General features: G+C 37.4%; 1 protein-coding gene and 1 long non-coding RNA gene across 3 annotated transcripts in view; one reads left to right on the top strand and one right to left on the bottom strand.

The window, feature by feature from the left end:
- Positions 1-6,399, bottom strand: part of LOC129051532 (uncharacterized) — a 31,864-nt gene extending 25,465 nt beyond the window's left edge. Inside the window, exons 1-2 of the long non-coding RNA XR_008515888.1 lie at positions 5,807-6,399; positions 4,353-4,416 (exon numbers count right to left, since the gene is read on the bottom strand). This is a non-coding gene — a long non-coding RNA (uncharacterized LOC129051532). The remainder of the gene's footprint in view (positions 1-4,352; positions 4,417-5,806) is intronic.
- The window catches only part of DSC2 (desmocollin 2), a 43,598-nt gene continuing 23,917 nt past the window's right edge, over positions 5,033-24,713 (top strand). For both annotated transcript variants that reach the window (XM_024236167.2, XM_024236168.3), the window contains exons 1-8: positions 5,033-5,627; positions 13,780-13,864; positions 15,129-15,328; positions 16,286-16,405; positions 17,835-17,990; positions 19,620-19,764; positions 20,687-20,853; positions 24,362-24,496. In XM_024236167.2, coding sequence (XP_024091935.2) covers positions 5,559-5,627; positions 13,780-13,864; positions 15,129-15,328; positions 16,286-16,405; positions 17,835-17,990; positions 19,620-19,764; positions 20,687-20,853; positions 24,362-24,496 — 1,077 coding nt within the window. In that variant the 5' untranslated portion in view covers positions 5,033-5,558. The remainder of the gene's footprint in view (positions 5,628-13,779; positions 13,865-15,128; positions 15,329-16,285; positions 16,406-17,834; positions 17,991-19,619; positions 19,765-20,686; positions 20,854-24,361; positions 24,497-24,713) is intronic.

Below are 24,713 nucleotides of genomic sequence, written 5' to 3'. Positions count from 1 at the left end.
TGTAGGGGACCAATTTTATTTTTCTCCAATAGTGAGTCTGTTTTCCCAATGCTACCACTAAATAATTCCTTATTTTCTTCATGATGTTTGCTGCCACTTTTATCAGATATTAAGTTTCCATTTATACACTGGTCTCTTTGGAGTTCTAAGTTAAAATTAATAAGCATATTTGTCTGTTCTTGTGCAAAAGCCATACTAGAAATGTTTGGTAGGCCCATCTCATATTTTATTAATATGCTACCATAATACATGTCCAGCATATTTGAGATTAGACTAGGAACTCCCACCCTATCAAATGTGGCCCAAGACATCACTTTAACATGCCGATAAACACTAGAATAGAAAAAGGAAAACAAAGAATTGCTTGTCAGAAACGCTCATTAGTCATTTATTTATTCATTTGCTCACTCATTCAGCAAATATTTATTAAGTGTCTACTATGAATCAGGAGTCGTAGTAATGCTGGGAATACAAGTGTGAACAAAAAAAGGGTTACTACAATCATGGAAATGTAGTCTTTGGTGAGAAACAAGTATTAATCAAATAATAATTTGAACAAATTTAACATTGCAATTGTGACAAGTGCTCTAAATGAGAGGCAGCAGTTTAATGTGGAAGATTTGACCAGGTGGGGAAGAAAATAAAAGCTGAGATTTGTAGGGTGAATGGGAGTTAACCAGGCCAGAGAGATAGAAGAAGATTCTGGGAAAGAGGAAAGGGCATGTACAAAGTACTTATAGCAGAAGGAGCCTTGCGAGTGCAAGGGTTTGAAACAATGCAGATGTATTTGTATATAGCAATATTTAGAGGCGGGCCGGGTGTGGTGGCTCACGCCTGCAATCCCAGCAGTTTGGGAGCCGAGAGAGACAGATCACCTGAGGTCAGAAGTTTGAGATCAGCCTGGCCAACATGGTGAAACCCCATCTCTACTAAAAATACAAAAAAAAAAAAAAAAAATTAGCTGGGCATGGTGGCGGGCACCTGTAGTCCTAGTTACTCAGGAGGTTGAGGCAGAAAAGTGATTACTTGAACCCAGGAGGCAGAGGTTGCAGTGAGCTGAGATCGTACCACTGCACTCCACTCTGGGCGACAGAGCAAAACTCCATCTCACAAAAAAAATATATATATATTTACAGGCACGATAATATTTAGAGGTCAGAGCAGAAGGAACTAGCCAAGGAGAGTGCATAAATACAGCCAGCAAGGGAAGAAAAAAACCAAGAGTTATTGCAATCCAGCAAGCCAAGAGGACGTATGTTCTAGATTAGGTTATCTAGAGTAACATTTCATAATCCATGAAAAGATATTAACAAGTTTTATCTCGGTAATTTTTTTATCCTTATAAAACACTCTCTTTTTTTTTGCAATTAATTCGAGATTAATCTTCACTTTTTTTTTTTCCCAAAGAAGTCAACATGATATAAATCTCAAGTAGACAGTATTTCTTATCCAATCTAGCTATCTTATAATTCTGTAGGTGTTTCCCTTGAGGAAGCGTCCTTTCTGTCTTGTTCGCCACTGCATTTCCCATGCCCAGAACAATGCCTTAGACATGGTAGATGCTCAATAAATACTTGCTGAGTTAGTTAATTGGTAAAGCATACAAATGAAAGTTTTGTAGTTTTAAGGATACATTATTTCATTGCACCACTAGGGGGGAGGCGGGCTCATGTCAACTGTGTCTATTAAAGGCAGACCAGACATTGTGAACTTGTCTCCAGTCACGTTCAACACAATTGCCTCAGAATTCATTCATTGGCTTGTTTTAATTGAGTGCCTGCTAAACGAAAACTATTGTCATAAGAACTGTTTTATAATTTATTCCATACTCTACCTTGAATTTTTAAAAAATACTTTGAGGCCGGGCGCAGTGGCTCACGCCTGTAATCCCAGCACTTTGGGAGGCCAAGGCGGGCGGATCACGAGGTCAGGAGATCGAGACCATCCTGGCTAACACGGTGAAACTCCATTTCTACTAAAAATACAAAAAATTAGCCGGGCATAGTGGCGGGCGCCTGTAGTCCCAGCTACTCGGGAGGCTGAGGCAGGAGAATGGTGTGAACCCAGGAGGCGGAGCTTGCAGTGAGTGGAGATGCAGTGAGTGAGCCTGGGTGACAGAGCAAGACTCCATCTCAAAAAAAAAAAAAAAATACTTTGAAATGTAATAGAAATTGAACCTGATTAGCATACTATGTTCCACTGAGATCAATTTTTAAAAGTGAAATTCAAAGAAATATACATAGCATTAAAAAGTAAAGATAGCATTTGTTGAAAAACACAGAATTTTAAAACTTTTTCTTAAATTGAGAAGGATTCTTTTTAAATAATTGTTTCAAATTTTCAGAAAGTACACAACTGACGCGAACTGCACAGCTCATTTTAGTATTGCATTGTTAACTCATTTATGCCAGACAAGATCTGGGGTTAGTGTTGAAGAGAGCGGGTTGAAGGTGAATGAATTAGCACTAGGGTTCAGCCCTAGACCAGGACAGAGAACTCTGAGGAGAGGTACTGGAAGGACAGGAAATAGGGAGCTGTCATGAGGAGGAAGTGAATGGATCAGAGAGATGTGGTAGTACAATGGCGAGGAAGATGGATGTCCATAATAACTGACACTGAGGGAGCACTTAGAATGTGCCAGGCTTTGTTCTGAGTGCCTTGATATCATTTAATTCTTGCAACAACTCTGAGAGGTTAAAAAATTGTGCTTATTTTATTGTGATTAGCAGATGTTTCCCTTTCTGCTCCAACCTATGAAGCAACTAGACAATGTCCTTTAATCTTGCTTTTTGCCTGTTAGGTTTGTGTTTCCCTTGCTTTTGAATTCCATTCTATGACATATGCCATGCCGAGATGGTTTCGCCCTGAAGATGACATCTGTCCCTGTGGATCACTCATCCTCTGGTGCTGGCAGGGGAGGAACTGGCAGGATTCACAAAGCTCATGCAGAGCTGTCTCTATTTGCTCATCAGTGAGTAAGTGGGATTTTTTTGGTTGTTGCTGCCCTTAATAGTTTCCGGCCTCTGAAATTAGAAAATTGTTGAAGCTAGGCTGGATAGATTTGGCCTGTGGGCTTTGGATTGCAAATTGTTCACTTCTTTAAGGATTGCTCCGACCCTGACTTTCTGTTATCTCTGAAATGAACATCCATTTCCAGCCAAGCTTCTCAAAAATCTGTCATAAGCAGTCTAAATAGTTTAATTTTAGATGTAGAAAGTACCATAGATAGCCTCCAGTATTACCTTATTATTACTGATTATCTTACTTAACAGATGGACAGATGGGAGTGTTGAGACCTGAGAGATTACTTAAGCAACACAAAAGAAGTTGCTTCTTACTTTCGGTCTGGTGTACTTTTTACTATAAAAAGTATATTTTTATTGGGAAACTAGTTCATGCAGCAGAATCATATTCATAAGCAAAAGTCATTCTTTTAAAAAAAGATCACATCTACTCATATTCCATTTTTTTAAAAATATATGCCCTTTGTTTCAAACCTATATTTTAGAGGGATCTATTTCAGTGACCCTATAGCCTAACCTAAATACATTAAATAAATTGGGTACTTGCTCAGAGGAAGTACTTTATATTCCATTCTTTTGTTGAAAGTTTTTTTTGTAATAAAACAAACAAATCACCATTTTAATGGCCTCTATCAATTAATGTGAAAGAAGAAAATAAATATCTAAGATGAATTCTGGTCAAATTGCTCTTCCGCCCTTTCCTGGAATGAGGAAAAACATGAGCTGCCCTTAAGGCATCAGAGGTTAAAGAGTAGGTAAGAGTTTGGAAATGTCCTATAGTCAAAGACTATGATGATAGTCTGAGTAGATCTCCAGAACCTGAAACGCTTATAGCTTTCTTTTTGTCCTCTGAAAACTTCATGCTACAGATCATGATGTCATCTTTAATAGGATGAGGTGTGCTTATGGTATCATTGATGGAAAACTATGAGTGTTAAAAAATATGGAAACAGAAGGATGTCAACTATAGTCTCATGCTGATGACTCAGGCTTATTTTACTAGCAAAGGGTCAATGATAATTTTATGGATATGGAAATAGAACAGCTCATTAGTGGCATTCATTAATAAAATAGAGCATGAGCATGGGACAGACACAGAGAATGTAAGGCATGCGCTGTTTGACATTAATTTTTAATTTAAATATACGCTCAGTATTGCAATAATTCTGGCTCGGCATATAATGGTATTAAGATGGTGAACATTTTCAAGAATTGAAATGGTGTGAGTGTCACGGTTGGCTTTTCACAAAGGATTCTCAGGACATCCCTGAGGAAACTTAAACCAAATAAAAGGGAACAGACAAGTTTCTCCTTTGTGGTCAGGCTTACCTGGTTTAAGTCAGTAATTGAAAAGAGGTGCAGGAGGATGAGTCAGATGCCTTGTCATTGCTTTCTGAAGAGGTAAAAGAAACAGCATTTATATCTTAATCTTCCAGATTGTGTGCTGCAATAATTCATTTAGTTTAAGTGCACTTCAAATAAAAATGTAAATTATCCCATTCTTATTCATTTCTCACCATGAACTCTGGTTTTGATGGTAGTAAAGAAGGTGAGAACTCTCCACTAGATGTTCAGGAGTCCGGTATAGGAAATAAGTTATAACTTTATTTGTGACCAGGGATGTTCTCAGTAACCACATGTAGCCCACGCCTAGGACCTCAATGGATGCATTTCTCATAGTAATTCACCCTCGATTTTATTATTTTGCAGTCGCCTTGATTCCCTAACTTTACGTATGTAAGTATGTATATATGTATTTTTGTCTCTAAATTATGGCGATTGTCTTGTATCATTGTCATGCCAGTAAATTCCTAAAAACACAAGACCCCAAAGAATGGTGCCTCAGATGACTATGTCTGAACTGCTTGTGGGTGTGTGTAGGAAATTCACTCCAGTAGAGTGTGTAACAGTCTCCCTGGAGTCAACTTTCTGTCAGGTGGGCCTCAGGCAGCTGTGACCTAAAACCCAGCCTCTGCGGCTCAGACCTCGCTCTGTAATTGACCCCAGGGCAGGGACCACGGCCGGCGCGGAGGGCAGCGGGCAGGGCGGAGCCGGGGCCGAGCGCGCACTCAGGAGTGAGTCTTTGTGCAGTCAGGGCTTCTGCTGGGCAGGGCCGGCTGTTAATCTCGCCTGGCGGACACCGGGGCGTGGGGGGGTAGATGGGCCTTATAGGTGGCGTCCGCTGGTGAGAAACACCTTGCGCAGGTAGAAGGGTGGCGGCGAGAGGGAGTTCCCACCCGTGGCTTTCTTAGGGAAATGAAGTCTTAAGTCTTAAATAGACAACAAGGAGGGGCCGATCGGTGTCTTTTGGACGCGCCTGGAGCCCCTCCCTCCGCCAAAGGAAAAGCCCCTTGGATGAGAGGCAGGCGCTTCAGAGAAGCTAAAGAAAAGCACCTCTCCGCGCGCGCCACCTTCTCCGCCTCGCGCACCTCCTGAGCAGCGGGCCCAGCCTGCGCTCCGGCCGCGGCCCTCGCCCCGCAGAGCCCTCCTACCCCGGCCAGACGCTCGGCCCGCGACCTGCCCCGAGCCCTCTCCATGGCGGCAGCCCGCCCCTCCGGCTCCTGGAGCGGAGCCCTCTGCCGGCTGCTCCTGCTGACCCTCGCGGTGAGTGCAGCCGCGGCCACCGCTCCGGGGAAGGGGGCGATCGCCTAGGGTGCGGAGGAAAACTAGGGGAACGGGGATAGGTGGGGGTGGCGGGAAAAGCTGGGGTGAAGGGGCCTCTGGGTGGCTAGAAAATGGAGTTGGCGGGGGTGGGGGAGGGCAGATAGGAAGAGGATCGCGACCTGAGAGTTGGGATCCCCAAGGGGAGGGAAGGTGTCTCCGGTAGATGTAATCAGCGCACTCAGAGAGGCGGGAGCGGGCCGCTTTCGCCCAGCCAAAATCGTGGCCCCTGGGTACGCGCCGGGGAGCAGGGTGCGCCGGGACCGGAGTGCGCCAGGGCAGTCCAGCTGCGCCTCTGGCACCTTCCCCGGGAATGTGCGGCTCCCTCTGCCTCAGCGCCGGCCCAGGCCACGGAAAGGGGAACCGCTGGGCGGCCGGGACGGAGCGCGAGTGTCCTTGGGTGAAAAAGGGAACTGCTCGCCTTTCTGGGAATTGTTTACTCTGGGAGAAGGGCGGGGGGAAGTGGCGGGTGGGGGAAGGGATCTTGACCCTCTGCTCCTGGAGACTGTCGACGGGCGGGCTCTAGGTGAGCATTTGTACAGTTTCAGTGGTTTCTAAACGTGCGAGGCTTCAGTTCCTTAAATCTTCGGAGGAAGGAAGGGTCTTTCTGACTTCTTGTCCCCATAGGCGACTCGATTTTTCTGCTCGCCACCGCCCCTTGCCCCAGGTTCTTTCTTTCTTTAAAGAGCACTACAGCAGTGAGCCTACCCCTTCCCAGAGCTGGGAGCCTAAGTGGTTGGCCTTATTTTGGGCGGGACAGCCCCACTCCCAGGCTTGACCGATGGGATCTCGTTGGGGAGCCTGAAGACACAAAAAGCCAATGCCGGGAGCAGCCGCTGGGGAATTTGGGATATAAAAAGTCCGATTGGACTTTTCCTGGCTCCCTGGAAGAGGAAAAAATTCGACAGGTGTGGAAAAGTGCTCCTTGCCTTGAGCAGAAGGCGTTTGGGTGCCAATCAACCTTGAAGGATAAAGGGAGGAACCCGGAAGGCTAATTCCGTCTGGGAGAAGTGAACTGGGGGCTGAAATATTCGTATAATTTCCCCTTCTCTTCCGCTGTCACTTCGCAGTAGAGTTCCACATTTTAAAATCATGAATTGGTAATTGTTACTGTTATTAGAATGTCTTTCTCGAGGAGCTCAATGGACTTCAAACCCTTAACTGAATTCTCAGGGCATATTAATAACATAGAAAGGGCCAAGTACACAGCAGTTAACAGTTTACAGATTAGAAAGCTAAGAATGGAATAAATAACGGTCAGAACATATGTTGATGAGTAAGAAATAAATTTTCATTAGACTCCTAATAAAATTGCAATTTCTTTTAAAACCACCGGCCATTCTTTAAAGGAAAAGGCATGCACAGACACTGGCAATGCGTAGCATTGCTCTGCATATACCTGCAGACAGAGCTTTCTGTGTGTTATCTCAGATTCTATTTAGGAGGAGGTGGGGTATCAGTGAATACACTGAAATTGGATTTCCATTCCTTGTTCTTCCTTAGCTTCGGAGTTTGATAGGCGGGGAGTGGGGTAGGAAGTATGCTGGCCCTGGCTACACTCTCATTCTGCTGGTTTTTGCTCTGTGCAAATCTTTGCAAAGCCCTGCCAACCTCACGTGGCTGTTGTGGTTGTGAGTCTCAAGTGTGAGAAATGTGTAAATACTAAGTGTAAGAAATTATTAAGTAAGAATGATTGTAGCTGGGCATGGGGTGTGCGCCTGTGGTCCAAGCCACTGGGAGGATCGCTTGAGCTTGGGAGGTCCAGGCTGCAGTGAGCCCTGGTCATGCCACTGCATCTCAGCCTTCGTGACAGAGCGAAATCCTGTCTCAAAAATATCTTTGGTAGAAGGGAGAAATATCTTTGGTAGGAGGGTAGGATCCTTTACCTTCCTTCCTTCCCATATACCCAAGTAATCCTTCACCATTCCACAAATCAGCTTCTCACTTCTTAATGTTTCTTCAAACCATACCTGGCTTAGCCACTTGAACTCTGTCTTCTGCTAACCACTAATAAAGCTTCTAAGATCACTGGCTCTCCTGTGCTAAATCCAAATGGCTCATTCTTTATATGGTTCCACCTTGTAGCTTTTGCCCTTATTCTTGACATTCACTCCCCCCCTTTTTTTTTTTTTAATCTTTCTGACCACTCAGGGGTCTGACTCCCTACCTAGCGTCTTGTCTTTTTCTTCTTTTTCTGTTGCCTTTTTTTTTTCTTCTTTTTTTGGTTTGGTAGGAATGAGATAACATGAGATCTACCCTCCTAACATATTTCTAAGTGTATTGTATTGTTAATTATAAGCACAATGTCATATAACAGATCTCTAGAACTTTCATTTTCCTTAACCAAACTTTTATATCCATTAAACAGCAAATCCCTGTTTCCCCTACCCTCCATCACCTGGCAACCACCATTCTATTTTCTGCTTCTATGAGTTTGACTACTTTTTCCTGCACTCTTAAATGCTGGTGTCTCTTGGTGCTCTGTTCTAGGTCTTGTCCTTTGAAATCTACACTCTTTCCCTAGGGCATTTTATCCACTTTTATAGCTTAAAATATCACACAGTTGCCAACATATACTAAATTAATATTACTGGTTCAGATGTCTTCATTGAACAATAGTCCTTTGTATCACTCTACTGACTGTGATGGGTGACACAGCATTTATTATCTTCCCAAACAATGTTGTTTTTCTTTTAGTGTCCTGTATTTCAATATGTGTCAGTACCATATGCCTGTTTCTCAAGTAGGAAGTCTGAAAGCTGTTTGTTTTTTCTTTCTCACTGCTCCCCTTCCTTAATCCATGAAGTTCCATTAACTCTATATTCAAAGACAGCTCATGGGTCTATTCACTTGTACCTGTCACTTCTGCTATTACAAATAATGTCACAATGAATAAACTTGAATGTATGTTATTTCATATATGGGCAGGTGTATCAGTAGGACAGATTACCAATAATGGGATTGACAAATGAAATTTGCTGCACGTGTAAATAAGGCCAGGTGCAGTGGCTCATGCCTGTAAATCCCAGCACTTTGGGAGCCTGAGGTGGGAGGATCACTTGAGCTCAGGAGTTCAAGACCAGACTGGGCAACATGGCATAACCCGTTCTCTACAAAAAATACAAAAATTAGCCAGGCGTGGTGGTGCATGCCTATAATCCCATCTACTTGGGAGGCTGAGGTGGGAGGATCACTTGAACTCAGGAGATGGAGGTTTCAGTGAACCGAGATTGAACCACTGCACTCTGGCCTGGACAACAGAGCAAGGCTCTGTTAGAAAAAAAAAGTGTCTAATTTTGTTAGATTTTGTTCTTCCCTCCATAAACGTTGTATATGGCTAGACAGAAAGCTATTTTATGATAGATATCACATGATCAAGGATATATATATTGGTGTAAAGATAAATTGAATCTATGCTTCATTCATAACACCACAGAAAATTCCAGAGATGAAAGATTTAAATGTAAAATATGTTTCCCTACAGACAATAGAAGAAAACATTAATAAATTGTTATATAAATTTGGAGCCCACGAGGCCTAGTTATGACTTAGATTTTGAAAGCCAATTTATTACAATTGAGAAAATCAATTATATAAGAGTACATATATACATACTTCTTCATGGCGAAAAAACACCTCTAACTAACCAAAAACACCACAAGCAAAGTCAAAAGGTGATTGAAAAACTGGAAAAAATATTCATAGGTCATATTTAAAAGGCTAATCGAATACATAAAGAGCTCTTGTAAGTCAAGAAGAAAAAGTGCAACATGGGTGTAACAGTATCCATAAAGTAGTAAAATGGCTCTTAAGTTATAAAAATATGTCAACCTCACTCATCATAAAATATGAATAAAAAATTACATGAAAATGCCATTTCACACTTGGCAAACACCCAAAAGTTCAACAACATGCGATGTAGGCAAGAATGTGGTTGACTCATAAATTATTGGTGGGTATAATAAAAAGTTACAACTTTTAGGGACTTTACGCAGTCATATCTAATGCAAATACAAATTGTTTTACCTCTTCTTTTCCAATACCTGTGGGTCAAATATCATTCTACTCATATGCCAGTACCATATTGATTTAATTGTTGAGATTTTATATGATTTGTAATATCTGCTAGGGTTGATAGCCTTTCATTGTTTTTTAAAAAATAATTTTCCTATCTTAATTTTTAATTTTTTCCTTACAGCTTTTTAAATCAGCTTGTTTAGTTCCAGAGAAAATTTTATGGAGGTTTTTATTGGTATCAAAAAATTTTTAATTTAACTTAGTAAGAATCGATACAGATACGTTGTTGATTTTTGTCTTTCTTTTTTTGCAAGTGTATTTTTCTGCCCTGCAGAAATGTTTTCAGGTTTCCTTCAAATAGGCTTTACATGTTTCTTTTTAAATTTATTCCTTGGCATTTCAACTTTTAATTGCTTTTGAAAATGATTTCTTTTTTTTTTTTTTTTGAGACTGAGTCTCGCTCTGTCGCCCAGGCTGGGGTGCAGTGGCGCGATCTCTGCTCACTGCAAGCTCCGCCTCTTGGGTTCACACCATTCTCCTCCGTCAGCCTCCCGAGTAGCTAGGACTACTGGTGCCTGCCACTCACTATGCCTGGCTAATTTTTTTTTTTTTTTTTGTATTTTTAGTAGAGACAGGGTTTCACCGTGTTAGCCAGGATGGTCTCGATCTCCTGACCTCGTGATCTGCACACCTCGGCCTCCCAAAGTGGAAATTTCTTGTATTGTCTGACTGGTTTTGTTTATGGGTATGAAGACTAACCATATTCTCATGGTTATTTCTGCTTCCTTAAGTCTCTTCTTGTTTTATAGTAATGTATTGGTTGATTTGCTTGGGTTTTCCAGGTAAACAGTCATATCAAATGCAGAGATTTTTTTTACATCTTCCTATCTAATATCCTTCTCTTGCAAATATACCTTCAATATAATGTAAACTACATATAGTGACCTTGGAAAGCCTGTCTTGTTTCTGAGTTTAATTGGATTACTTCTAGTGCTTTCCCATTTGTGTTGTGTTATAATTTATAAAGATCACATTGCAAAAGTACTTATCAATTCTTATTTTTTAAGACTAAAAAAAAATAAGAATGGTTATTGAATATGGTCAAGTGCCTGTCAGCATCTATGATGGTGATCACATGTCAAGCCTTCGTTAAATTTATGGCTTGAAGTTTCTGGACCAAGCAAAAGATGTGAGTGTGGATCACAGATCCACGCAAGGGCCAGTTTACTTCTGGCTCAAATTTATAATGAAGATTTAGCATTTGGGTCCCAGATTAATGTGGAGTGGATCCTCTTAGATCTTAGGTGGGCCCTGTGCTTTGATTTCATTCTCCTCTCCAGAGGCCAGCAAAGCAGAGTTAAATCTCTGCAGATCAGAAGTTGTTCCTGGGTTCCTCTTACCACTGTGTGTTCCAGCTTTATCTTCGGTTTTGGCCTAGCAATTACTTGCTATTTTGTTAGCTCTTTGATGCTTTAGGATGTTTGAAAAATGTTATCCATGATTTTTAATTAGTTTTGGCATAGGTTTTTCTTAATTACCTAGCTTGTTATTATTGAAAATGACAGTTATTTCCATTCTCCACATTGGACAGATCTATCACATTCAAATATAAAGCTGCTTATTTAATTTATTTGCTTAAAGTAAATCTTTGGTTTCTCATTATCGTTAGGAAAAAAGATCCACGTGCTTTGCTAATGCTGTTCAAAATCTGCCCCACGCCCACTTCTTGAGCCCATGTTAAACCTCTGCCCCGCTCTGGTACACACATCAACCATTACAGATTTCTTCTTCAGGTCTGTGCCATCTCTGGGCCTTCACATTTGCCATTCTTTTGTTTGTAACATTTAAGCTCTGCCTCCTCTTAGCCTGTCTCACTTGTAGCCGCTCTTCAGGTGACCTCACCTGGCTTTTAGACATCACTATTCCCTCTGCTCTCCCATAGCTCCCTGTACTTCCCTATCATTACATTTGTCTTACTTTGTTGACATTACAAATATGCCTTACCTTAGATTGAATGTTTCATGAGGATCATGTTTACTGCTCTGTGTGTGGTACATAATACACATTCAATAAATATTTGTTGAATTCATGCATGAATGGATGGATGTCCAAGATACTGTTATTCAAAGAATTGTCTTAATCCAACCATTTTTCATCTTCTCCACCTTTATTACCTTAGCCCAAGTAACCATTACCCCACTCTTAGATTCCTGCTGTAGTCTCCCAATCAGTCTCCTGGCTTCCACTCTTGCTCTTCTATAACCTATTTTCCACATAACTAGTAGAGTGATTCTGTATAAATATCAGTTTACGCCACTCCACAGCTTCTTCATCATGCTGTTGCTTCTCTTTGCACTCAGAACAAAATCTGCACTCCTTACCATGACCTTTTAGACCCTACATCATATGCCCTTGAATGTCCTTTTGTTTTCTTTTCCTATCACTCTTCCCTCACTGTGCTCTGCTGCTATGACCACCGTGTTTCTGCAATACACAAGTCTCCTTCCAGCGTCTTTACTCTGGTTCTTGCCCCACCTGGAAGACTCTTCCCTGGTTAGAAAACTGGTTTACTTCCTCACTTCATTTACACTCAGGTATTCTTGTTGTCACCCTCTCTCCCTGTTTTATTTTTGTCATGACATTTATCTGTTGCTGCCTTGGCATTATGTGACATTTGTGCATTTGTGTATTTCTTTTGCTTCTTATTATCATGTAATCTTCGTGAGGCAAGGACTTGGCTTTGTTCACTGTTCTAGCCATTGAATCCGTTTAGCACCTAGTAAGCAACCAGTAAATGTTGGTTGAATGAATAAGTGAATGTATTCTTCCAATCACCTTGAGCTAGAATCTTCAGAATCATCTGATTCTACTCCTGTTCTCTCTTGGCTATGCAGCCAGTGAAAATTCTTCATGTCATTTAATTTCCAGTTCGAAACTAATGTCTTCGTTGTGTCTATCCCAACATTCCAAATGAAATACAACCTCTGCCTTATTTGATCCTTCAAATGTAATTAAAACTGGATAATTAAAGAGTCTTTAATATATATTAAAAATAAACATTTCCATCCAAGTTTTGATGATTTCAGTTTATGTTTATAAACTTTGTAAGTAACAGTGTAAATGCTAGTTAACTGTCTTGCTTTTGGTCAAAGATGTTTGTAAAACTAGAAAAAAAGAATGTTAATCTTTGAGAAACATCCATTGTAAAGTTTCAGACAACATTAAATTTCAGTGTGTTTACGTATATGTTGCATTGGACTTGGTTCACCATGAATCACTAAACCATTAAAAAATTTTAAGTAAATTATTTCCTAAAATGAACTTAACTTTTATTTGAGAAGATACACCTTCAAAATAATTTTATATTTCAAAGTTATGTGCCTATTGTGTGGAGTAACACATAAATATTCTCCAAATCACTTCATGGCAATAAGTTAATGTTTGTCTTTAAAAGCATTTACTTTTTGTTTAGGATATTATTGATTTGGTATCATATCTCATAAGCAATTAAAGATGTACTGAAACAGTTTGCTGCCTCAGTAAATTTGGTTTTCTCTTTCCTATGTATATACCTGTGCTGCCTTCCTGATAGTTTTCAGCACTCTCTCACATAGGCTGTTGTTGGATCGTCATTGTACCCACTGAGTTAATCTGTGAAGTTATTATTACACACATTTTACAATATAGTAAACAAAGCTGAAGAGCATACGTAATTCTTTGAGTTTACAAGCTTTTTGCAGGAGGAAGCTAGAACTTGGTATATTGTTTTATTCTTCCCCTTGATATACTTTTGTCCTGATTTCTTTCTCCAATATGTTTTTATTTTGATAATTATATGTGATTTATAATTATATAAGTCACATATAATTATAAATATAAATTCATGTATTTATATTTAATTAAATATTTTAAAATTAATATTAGTGTAGTCAATATGTAATATAATTAACGTTTATATAAGTATTATATTCCTTTTTATGTGTATATAATATATAAATTTATAATTTATATAAATAATATACACATTAAAGTTTTCTTTTTATGCATAATATTTATTTGATTTTTTTTCATTTTTTAGATCTTAATATTTGCCAGTGATGCCTGCAAAAATGTGACATTACATGTTCCCTCCAAACTAGATGCCGAGAAACTTGTTGGTAGAGGTAAGGAAGCCCTAAAATTTGTAATAAATCCTGTTTTGCTGTGGTACATATACACCATGGAATACTACACAGCCGTAAAAAGGAACGAGATCTCGTCCCTTGGAAGGGATGTGGATGGAGCTGGAAGCAATTATTCTCAGCAAACTAACACAGGAATAGAAAATCAAACACTGCATGTTCTCACTTATAAGTGGGAGCTGAGCAATGTGAACATGTAGGCACAGAGTGGGGAACAACACAAGTGGGGTTTGTTGGGGGTTCTGGGAGAGCGAGAGCATCAGGAAAAATAGCTAATGCATGCTGGGTTTAATACCTAGGTGATGGGTTGATAGGTGCAGCAAACCAACATGGCATATGTTTACCTATGTAACAAACCTGCAGATCCTGCACATGTACCCTGAAACTTAAAATAAAATAAAAACACACACACAAAATAAATCCTTATTTACTGTGGTATTTTAAAATTAGTGTAATTTTTAGAATGATGACTCTGTTGGGACCAGTAGATAAAACTAATGTAGTATATTATCATTTGTAATATTTGTGGTGTCATTCTAATGAAAGGAATATTGTTATTTTTGGAAAACATGATTATATGAAGTTGATAAAAATATTTCACATGAGTAATAATTATTAACATTTACTTTAGAGGAAAGATAAAGACATTTAACATGCCTCTAAAAAATTGAGAAATAGTATTGAAACTGTTTTTTTTAGTTTAAAGGTACTATTTTTGGATTTTTATTCTTAAATATTTCACTCTGTATTGTATTATTTTTTATCAATTAAATTATTTCACATAATTCTGTAAGAAAAGATCAAACCAATGATAGCATAAAATGTGATCACTGTTTAGCAATAGATGTAAAGAATTTAGTAATATTTTCGTTTAGTAAATGCCAATTTTCAGCTGCTAGATTCTGTATAACTTCAGGTGTACTTAGGTGTTACCCTATAGCTTATTTCTGTTGATAAAGAAAAAACTTTTTTTGGTTTTGGTTTAAATATTCAAACACTGGAGTTCACATATGTTTACTTCGAGCAAATGTCTCTTCTTTAAGAGAATGTTAAGTAGGTATTAGAAGTGATATAAGTATTTAAGCACAACTTAATTCACCATATAGTTTTATGTGTCCTTTCAAAAATTTACAAGTGTCAGTATAATTAATTTTAAGTTTTTGGCTCTCCCCACATGCATACATTACTGTTAAAACTATATCCTATGTTTTACTTTAAAAATGATTGCTGTGCATATTTTCTACAGTTAACCTGAAAGAGTGCTTTACAGCTGCAAATCTAATTCATTCAAGTGATCCTGACTTCCAAATTTTGGAAGATGGTTCAGTCTATACAACAAATACTATTCGATTGTCCTCGGAGAAGAGAAGTTTTACCATATTACTTTCCAACACTGAGAACCAAGAAAAGAAGAAAATATTTGTCTTTTTGGAGCATCAAACAAAGGTATACAAGGCTATATAAATGAAGAAATGATGTCTTTTCTTCAGACCTAATCAACATTACCAGGGAAGATATGAAATCAGAAAGGATATGGTATAGTTTGGCTTAAAGATGAAAGAAAAACATGAGGCAACTTCACAGTGTTTAGAAGGAAAAGGGCTGTGCAACATGGTTCATTCGGGTTGTCATTCCTTTTCATTTGGGACATAAAAGGAGAAATTGGGATAAGGTACAGCATGGGAACGTGAGATTAGACACAAAGCAGCATTTTTTTTTTTTTGAGCTTTACCGTAAAATGGATTTCTAACAACAAGTTTTGAAACTCTGGATAAAGAAAGGAAAGCTTTTTTTTCTCATTCATTTTAGCATAATCTGTGGTCTTAAAACATAGATAAGTATTTTAGGAGGAGGTTTGGACCACATGCATGCTGTTGTGTTGTGACATCCAAGATCAAAATAACTTGTATTCAACCATTAGCCATTCCTCACTGCAGCAGTTTGAGAGTTGTCACCGTGTTTCTCTCCTCATTCTGACACAGATCTCTCTGTTGGTTCCCTGGCTCTGCCTAGTTGCTGGTGAGTGGAAGTTGCTTGTGCTAAATTTAGAAGGGCACATACACACTTATTTTCTTTGCATATCTCTCTCCCATGTTTTTGCATGGCAGTGGGGCAACAGTAATTTTTTTTTTCAGTTTTGCTTCTAGGCTTCCAGTTCCATCTCTCTTTCTTCCATATGTCCACCAAATCATTTTCCCAAGAGGACTGTTGTGATAACAGTTAGGACAGTTACTTCTTCATTATCTTTTTGCAGTGTTGATGTTTAGTTTGGTTTTCAAGCACTCCCATGGTCTCACCCCTCCCCAGCTAATCCTCATGAGAGGAGAAAGATGTGTCATTGTTCAATGTTTGAGAATAAAGTAGTCATTGACTTTATTATTTTTTCCTGTCTTATGAATTGAGGTCCTAAAGAAAAGACATACTAAAGAAAAAGTTCTAAGGCGCGCCAAGAGAAGATGGGCTCCAATTCCTTGTTCGATGCTAGAAAACTCCTTGGGTCCTTTTCCACTTTTCCTTCAACAGGTACAGTTTTCTTTCTTTCTGCTGTGGGAGTCTATAGTTTCCATCTCTTACCATTATGACACTGAGTATGAAGTTATTTATAATAGTTATGTATAAATATATGAGTGAATGAGTATGTGTATAATATGTTTCCATATAAGGGTATAAATATATCTCTTTATACTTGCATACACTTTTGTTCAGCTTGCAAAGGCCAATCATAAAACTGTAGCACTCAAACACATGGTTCCTTAATGAATTATCATATCAGCAAGGGTATCGCCAAGCCTAAGAATAGCCTAGAAAACCCAAAACTCTCTTTCATAATAAAGGAGAAAATTGGATGAAAGGCCAAATGCCATGAAGGAGGAAGACACATAGGCCCTTGTATCTTTCTATTTCTTGTTCTTGAATCTACATTTGAAATCACCCTGGATCCACATTTCTTTCTTTCTCTCTGTCTCTGGCTTTCTTTTTTTTTTTTTTTTTGTAACTATGAGATCTCACTATGTTGCTTAGGCTGGTTTTGAACTCCTAGGCTGAAATGATTGTCCCGTCTCAACCTCCCAAAATGCTGGGATTACAGGCATGAGCCAAGCATGCCTGGCTCTTTTTCTCTGTCTTGTTTCAGTAGAAACCCCAGCAAGCCTTCTTGCCTTCTTCCACTGCTAGTGGCTACTACATTCAGTGTATGACTTTGGTTTATTTTTCCTCAGTTCTTAACATAGCAAGGGATAATCCTTTTTATAACCCACCAACAAATTTAATACAGCTGAGAAAAGAGCATATTAAAGTTGGAAAATTGTTAGAAAACAGTTGTGTTAGTTATCCTGATATAGTCAGGATGTTACTGAGAGGATGAACACAGCCTGGAAGAAATTTGCTTTTTGAATCGAGGATCAGAATATTACACATTCCAAAATATTATTCCATTTCTATTCTCACTCATTTTTTTTTTTTTACTCAGTTCCTATAAGGAAGATGTTGGCAAAGAGCAAAAAACTCGTTAAGGAAACTATTGTACACATTTTTGCCCTGCAGACAGTACACTTTAAACTCCGTTCTTAAATGTTATGTTACATATAATAAAAACTCAGTTTTTTAAAAAAACAGTGATAACAGAATAATTTTCCATGCTCAGGATACTTTGTTTTCTAAGACAGGAAAAGTCTTAAGTGTTTTTTCCACATATAGACACCATCTAGCCTATCAAATATTCCCTTAGTTATTCTGGAGAACTGAGATGCACTACATTATTTTACTCATGCCTTGCTCTTGAAATTTCTCAATTGGACTTTCTTATTCTGTTGCTTTTTTATTTATATATAATAATAAATTAATGAGGGCAATTATTTAAACTAATAAAAAGGCAATGAGATTTCATAAATATATAGATGAAAGTTCTGCTGAAATAAAGATTTGTCTCATGTATATAATATCTACTTTCTAGGTTCAATCTGACACAGCCCAAAACTATACCATATACTATTCCATAAGAGGTCCTGGAGTTGACCAAGAACCTCGGAATTTATTTTATGTGGAGAGAGACACCGGAAACTTGTATTGTACTCGTCCTGTAGATCGTGAGCAGTATGAATCTTTTGAGGTAAAGTCTAAAATGTGTGTACTGTATTAGTAATGATGATGCTTGGCCATTTTGTCTCATTTGCAATTCACTTAACCTTTTCTGTTTTCTGAGTTTGTCACCAATGCTCTGGCTACTCCCTAATAGCACATAATTGACTTGAAACAAAAAATATTTTCATAGAATAAATAATATTGGATTCTGTTAGATTGTTCCTGGTATTATGGTTTTACTATTTATTTTTTTCCCCACAAAAGTACCACTTTGAAGAACAGTTTTGTTTTTTTTTTATTTGAGACGTAGTCTCACTTTGTCACCCAGGCTGAAGTGCAGTGGCGTAATCTTGGCTCACTGCAATCTCTGGCTCCTGGGTTCAAGCGATCCTTCCACTTTAGCCTCCTGAGTAGCTGGGATCACAGGCACGCACCATGATACCCAGCTAATTTTTTGTATTTTTAGTAGAGATGGAGTTTCACTATGTTGGCCAGGCTGGTCTCAAGCTCTTGACCTCAGGTGATCCGCCCATGTTGGTCTCCCAAAATGCTGGGATTACAGGCCTGAGCAACCGTGCCCAGACAAGAACAGTTACTTAGTTGGCCCAAAAAGATCTGTGAACCTCTTTATAGTATGGAGATACCATAGGGGGTAAATGAGGTTCAGTCATTAAGTAAACCTCAGTACCTTGAAAATGTGGGAGAATGTTAGTTTATAGGGAGCAGGTAGGGAGTGTGACAGTGCTTACCTAAGCTTACTCAGTCCTTTAATCATCTGGTTAATTTCCTATGCTGGAAAGTGAGTTAATATGAAAGAATTCAACCTAATGCTGGTTTGGTTTCCCAACAGGACTTGGTCATTTTGCTTAAGTCAGTTTTAATTATTTTATGTCTATTTTGGATGAATTAATTATTCATTAGAAGACCAAATTAATCAAATAAGACAGGCAAGTGTTGAATAAAGTATTTAGGTTTAGAATTGCCATGTCCTGGCCTTCTAAATACCTAGGATGTTCTGGCCTTTCTATGATAGCTGTTATGAGAAAATTGGTATTGAAATTCATATTATAAAAACAAAAAAATTAAACTGTATTCCATCACAATTTACCACCATTCGTTTCATTTCTGATTCACCCTTTTTAAATTAAAAATTCTTTTGAAAAGACTTACCCAAATGTAAACATTGATATGCCTGAAGTCCTCATTAGTAGAAAATAGGATAATATCCCAGTTAACTGTACCTGGAGAATTTGTAATCCTACAGGATCTCAAGTTCAGAAGACCCAGAAAGTTGTATTTAAAATCCATGCACCTGAACCTTTCAAACAAAGGAAAACAAAAAAGTCTTCAAGGCTGTTTGGGAAAATAACAGTAAAAATTGTTACACCCATGAATAACAGTATAGCAATAGCGGAGAAACTAAAATTATCTTTGATAAATTTAAACAGATAAATTTAAACATACAATGCTATATTGAATCATGAAATTAGGCACCTCTTTGGCATTAAAATTATATCCATATCCCAAAACAATAACAAATGGTGAGACTCATACTGTAGTTCTGAACAGTCTCCAAGTTAAAGCCAAAATGAATTTGAAGCATACCTCATTTTAAAAGATTATTTTCACTTTTCTCCTTATTTTACTCTCTTCACAGATAATTGCCTTTGCAACAACTCCAGATGGGTACACTCCAGAACTTCCACTGCCCCTAATAATCAAAATAGAGGATGAAAATGATAACTACCCAATTTTTACAGAAGAAACTTATACTTTTACCATTTTTGAAAATTGCAGAGTGGGTGAGTACCTCCTTAAACAATATATGGCAAATTAACTGTGTTTCAATTCATACATTTAGTTTTAGTGTGTCCATTGGGAAGCAGCATATCCCGGCGGCAAGAATAAGGGACTCTGGGTGGAATTTTACTCTGTGTTTCACTAGCTGTGTGACCCTGGGCAAATTTCCTGATCTTGGCAAGGCTAATTTCTTCATCTGTAAAATGGGTTATCAGTATGCCAGATTGTTATGAAGATTAAGTGAAGCTCAATACACAGCGAATGCCAAGCACAGTGCCTGACAAATAGGAGTTAATAAATGTTATGCTGTCGTCCTATGGATGGATGGATGTAAGAGAACGTAGCCCAAAAAGAATGTCTTTCACTAACTGGAGATGTAGTTTTAAAGATATGTACGGATTTTCTCTAGGATTAAATGATTGCCAGTATTCTGGGCATAATTATTAAAGTCACTGAGAATAATACAAACATTTTCTCAGTCCTGTGAAAATGGTCTGTTTTAGCTAAAAGTCAGAATGCAGTTTTGGAGACCTTCTCTAGAAAGGTCTAAGTGAACCATGCAGTTTTAGAGAAAACTGACCCCTATGATCAATCTAAGCACAAGCTTACAAACAGAGAAAAGTTATAGAATAATCAGAAATGTTTAGTCTGAAAATACATGGAGGGATAGTATCAACATTTATAAAATCATACATTAAATACAGTAAATATGAATATGATCACCCAATTCAAAAATGCTAGTATGTCAGAATATTTGAAAGGAAGTGATACTGTATGGAGAGGTCTGCAAATTTATAAAAGCCGTGACTTTGCTATATAATAATGTGGTCCAGAACTTTTTTGAGGTGGGTGAAAAGGAATGAAATAAAGGGAACATAGAACATGTGAATGTTTTGGAGATTAAAAAGGACTTTTCTTCTGTAGGCACTACTGTGGGACAAGTGTGTGCAACTGACAAAGATGAGCCTGACACGATGCACACACGCCTGAAGTACTCCATCATTGGGCAGGTGCCACCATCACCCACCCTATTTTCTATGCATCCAACTACAGGTGTGATCACCACAACATCATCTCAGCTAGACAGAGAGGTAACATAAATGTTAATAAAACCTGATTATAACGTGGCTATTCAATAGTACCTGTATAACTCCTGTAGATGTATTTTTGAAAAGTATGTTGTGAATCTCATTTTAGAAACATTATTATTTTATGTATGTTAATAGAGATCACTAAATAACCTTGGAGTATGCTGGTTTTGAACTGCTAATTCATTCTTTTCTGAATTGTGTGTTTCATACAATCAGATTTCCTAATATAAACATATTTACAGTATTAAAACAAAATGTCAAATGTAAAAAGTGAACCTTTTAAATATATGCAGAAATTTGTTATCATCTTTTCAACAATCTCATCTACATTCTACCTCTTACACAGATGAAAAGACAGTTTATGTCTCTCTAATCTCTGGTTTCCCATTTTCAATCAACTGCTAGAAATCTTGATTTGGATGTCTGACAGGTACCTAAGATGTAATAAATCTGAAATTTAACTTGTCTTCTGTTCTTCTAAACATATTTTCCATTCTGTGTTTTCTAGTTAAAAAGATATTTATATATTCTTTCTCTATTAATCATTTTCTGTTGTCACCTTGGAGTCATGGTCTCCAAATTGTATTTGATGTCTCTTGGCCCCCCTGAATCACATCACTTCCTAAAGCATGTTTTTACCTCCAAGATTGTTTTAAATCTATATTCTGTCTCTTTCTACTGCAATACCCTAGCTTAGTAATTCATTCACTTAGTTATTCACCTATTACCTCCTCCATGAAGCATTATTCATCTAAATTCTTATAGCAATTTCTGTGTCCTTATTTCCTATATTTATAATCCTTAATCTTAAAATATAGTAGTAGATGTTTATCAGGTACTTTATTTGATTCTTAAATCTTAAATCTTCAGATTAATTTTCTCTTCCTTCCTCTATCCCTCATGGATTAGGGTAGTGGTTCTCAAAAGCTTTGGTCTCAAGACCAATGCTTGACATTGTTACATATTGTTAAATATTGTTGAATATTGTTAACAATGTTAAATATTGTTGAAAATCCCAAAGATCTTTTATTTATCTAGGTTGTATTTATCTACGTTACCTTGTTAATGTTTAAAACTAAGGAAAGCTTAAATTATATATTAATTTAAATATTAAAAATAATAAATTAATTACATGTTAACAGTTAAAATTCTTATAAAATAACAGTAAAAATTGTTATACTTTTTCTTCTTTTTGTACTTACAGAATAAGTACATTTTCCAAAACAGTACAGTTTAGTGGGAAGAGTGACATTGTTATGCATTTTTCCAAATGTTTTTAATATTTTGCTTAAGACAGGTGGATTCTCATATCTCCTTCTGCATTTAGTCTGTTACAATATGTAGTTTTAGCTGAAGCATATATAAAGGCAATCTGACATGATATAAAGTTAGAAAAGAGAGTAGTATTTTGATGATCATTACAGATCACTGTGGATATTATTCCTTGATACTACGTGAAAACTTGACAAGGAGTAGCTAGTTTCCTAAATGTTTTTGGTAATGTGGACTCTGAAGCCTCACCAATGACCTTTTGTACTTTATTACATTAAAATCCATTGCTCTATCTTACACTGTGAGTGACCATTTTACCAATATATCATTCTATATTGTGTGTTGGTCATTTGGAAAATATTGGTTCACCAAGTAATGCAGAGCTTCCAAATATTGACACATTGCATTAAATAATACCAAAAAGATCACCTCTTTACTTCCATTGATACCACATTGGTTGATAAAGGTTTTCCAAGCTTCTCATTTTTGTTTGAAATCTCCAGTTTGTCATTGGCAACAAATAGTTGTTTTCCCTGAAGTGACAGATTAACTTTATGTTTTACAAAATACCTTCATAAAACTATAGTCTGCATAGCCATAGATGTCTATGTGAAAATAGCATTCTATGGAAAAAAAAAAAAAAAAGGAAAAACTCAACAGCTTGTTCAGCTCCCAAATCAAACAATCATAGAAGTGCTTTTCTTTGAATAGATTCTTCTGAAATAATCAGTTGAAAACACTTGTCCAATGAAGGAGTTTACCCAGTGGTGCTCTCTAGTAACTTTTTGACCTCAGGATTCTGGTTTTCTTCAGTTGCCTACAACCTTTTAGTCCCTTTAAACATCAGAATTTCTCTTCCATCTGAAGATAGCATAAGTTAATACTTAGGGTATCAAACTTCATTTCCTTGTTTCATTAGCCAGTTAATTATTTCCAATAAATTTTAGCTCACTACAAACAAAATATGTATTCCTTCTTGAAAGTACAGTAGCATGATGTTTTAAAATTTTTCAGTTGAAATAAGGCCATTATTTTTCAAGTCTGCACATGTGATTGGTTATGAGGGAGGAGTAAATCTGGAAAATTATGTGTGTTAAAAGCAGGAAGATCAAGAGAAACTTTAGTTTTATTTTAGATAATGCCTAAGGAAAAGAAAGTTTCAGAGGTGATGGAATTAAGGGAAGAATCTTTGTAAGAGAAGGGTGAACATTCTAGGCAGAAGATGAGGATAGATTTTAACATACTATTTTGTCTTATGAAAAGAGATCAATTAGGTAGGAAAGGTAAGCATGACCATCTTATAGAAGAAGGAACCTAGACAAAGTGAATTTTCCAATTGCCCAAGATAGTCTCTTATTTTTGGAGTTGGAACTAGAACCCAAGTCTCCTAATGCTCAGTCCAGAAAACATTATTACTGTATTGTTTTTAATCCTCCCATATCTCAATCACTTACGATAAATGAAAGTTATAAGGAGAAACACTTTAAAATATTTAAATGCTTCAGATGTTTAAAAATTTTTTTTAAGGTAGTGATGAGTTTTCAACAATATCTGATAAATTGAAAGCCTTAAGAGCCAGATTCTATTTTCCACAGAAAGAAAAAAACCTACATAGCCCCAGACCTTTATCTTCATATCAATTTAAATGATCTCTTAAACGTAACATAAACCCTTAAAATCTATATTTTTTGCAGGAAGAAATTTCATTTTATTGTTTTGTTAAAAGACTATTATAAGAGTCATTGCTGTCTATTTTTTTGAACATAAGAATGTACTTTGGCTAGGAGATAAAGGTTTTGATTAATTACCAGGCAATTTTAAATGCACTTGTGGCAAATAGCTCTTCTTGAATAAAGACAAAACCAATTGATTCTATATTCTGTAAGTTAATAGCACTATAAATTTGAGAAACTATTCAATTTTCATAAATTGATTAAAAATTCCTAGTGTGATTCTCCTGCCTCGCTTGAACCCAGGAGGCAGAGGTTGCAGTGAGCCAAGATCGCACCACTGCACTCCAGCCTGGGCAACAGAGCGAGACTTCGTCTCAGAAAAAAAAAAGAAAAGAAAAGAAAAATTACTAGTGAGAGAAAATTCTTCTAATACATGAATGCTGTGAAATGTAATAATGTACTTCTTAAATTCTTAGTGCAAAAAAATTATGGAGTGTAAAGTAAGATTTCAATTATAATGTTGGTGCTTTCACCCAATAATTAAATTCTTTTTTTGCTTTCAGTTAATTGACAAGTACCAGTTGAAAATAAAAGTACAAGACATGGATGGTCAGTATTTTGGTCTACAGACAACTTCAACTTGTATCATTAATATTGATGATGTAAATGACCACTTGCCAACATTTACTCGTACTTCTGTAAGTGTATGATATTAATTAAGGAAAAATGAATAGACCAGTTTTAATTGTTTAATATGCACATCTCTGGCCTGGCGCAGTGGCTCACGCCTGTAATCTCAGCACTTTGGGAGGCCGAGGCGGGCGGATCACCTGAGGTCAGGAGTTTGAGACCACCCTGGCCAATATGGTGAAATCCTGTCTCTACAGAAAATACAAAAATTAGCCGGGCATGGTG

The sequence above is a fragment of the Pongo abelii genome, chromosome 17 (genome assembly GCF_028885655.2).
Source record: "Pongo abelii isolate AG06213 chromosome 17, NHGRI_mPonAbe1-v2.0_pri, whole genome shotgun sequence".
Lineage (NCBI taxonomy): Eukaryota > Metazoa > Chordata > Mammalia > Primates > Hominidae > Pongo > Pongo abelii.
This window is presented reverse-complemented; position numbering and strand designations above follow the sequence as displayed.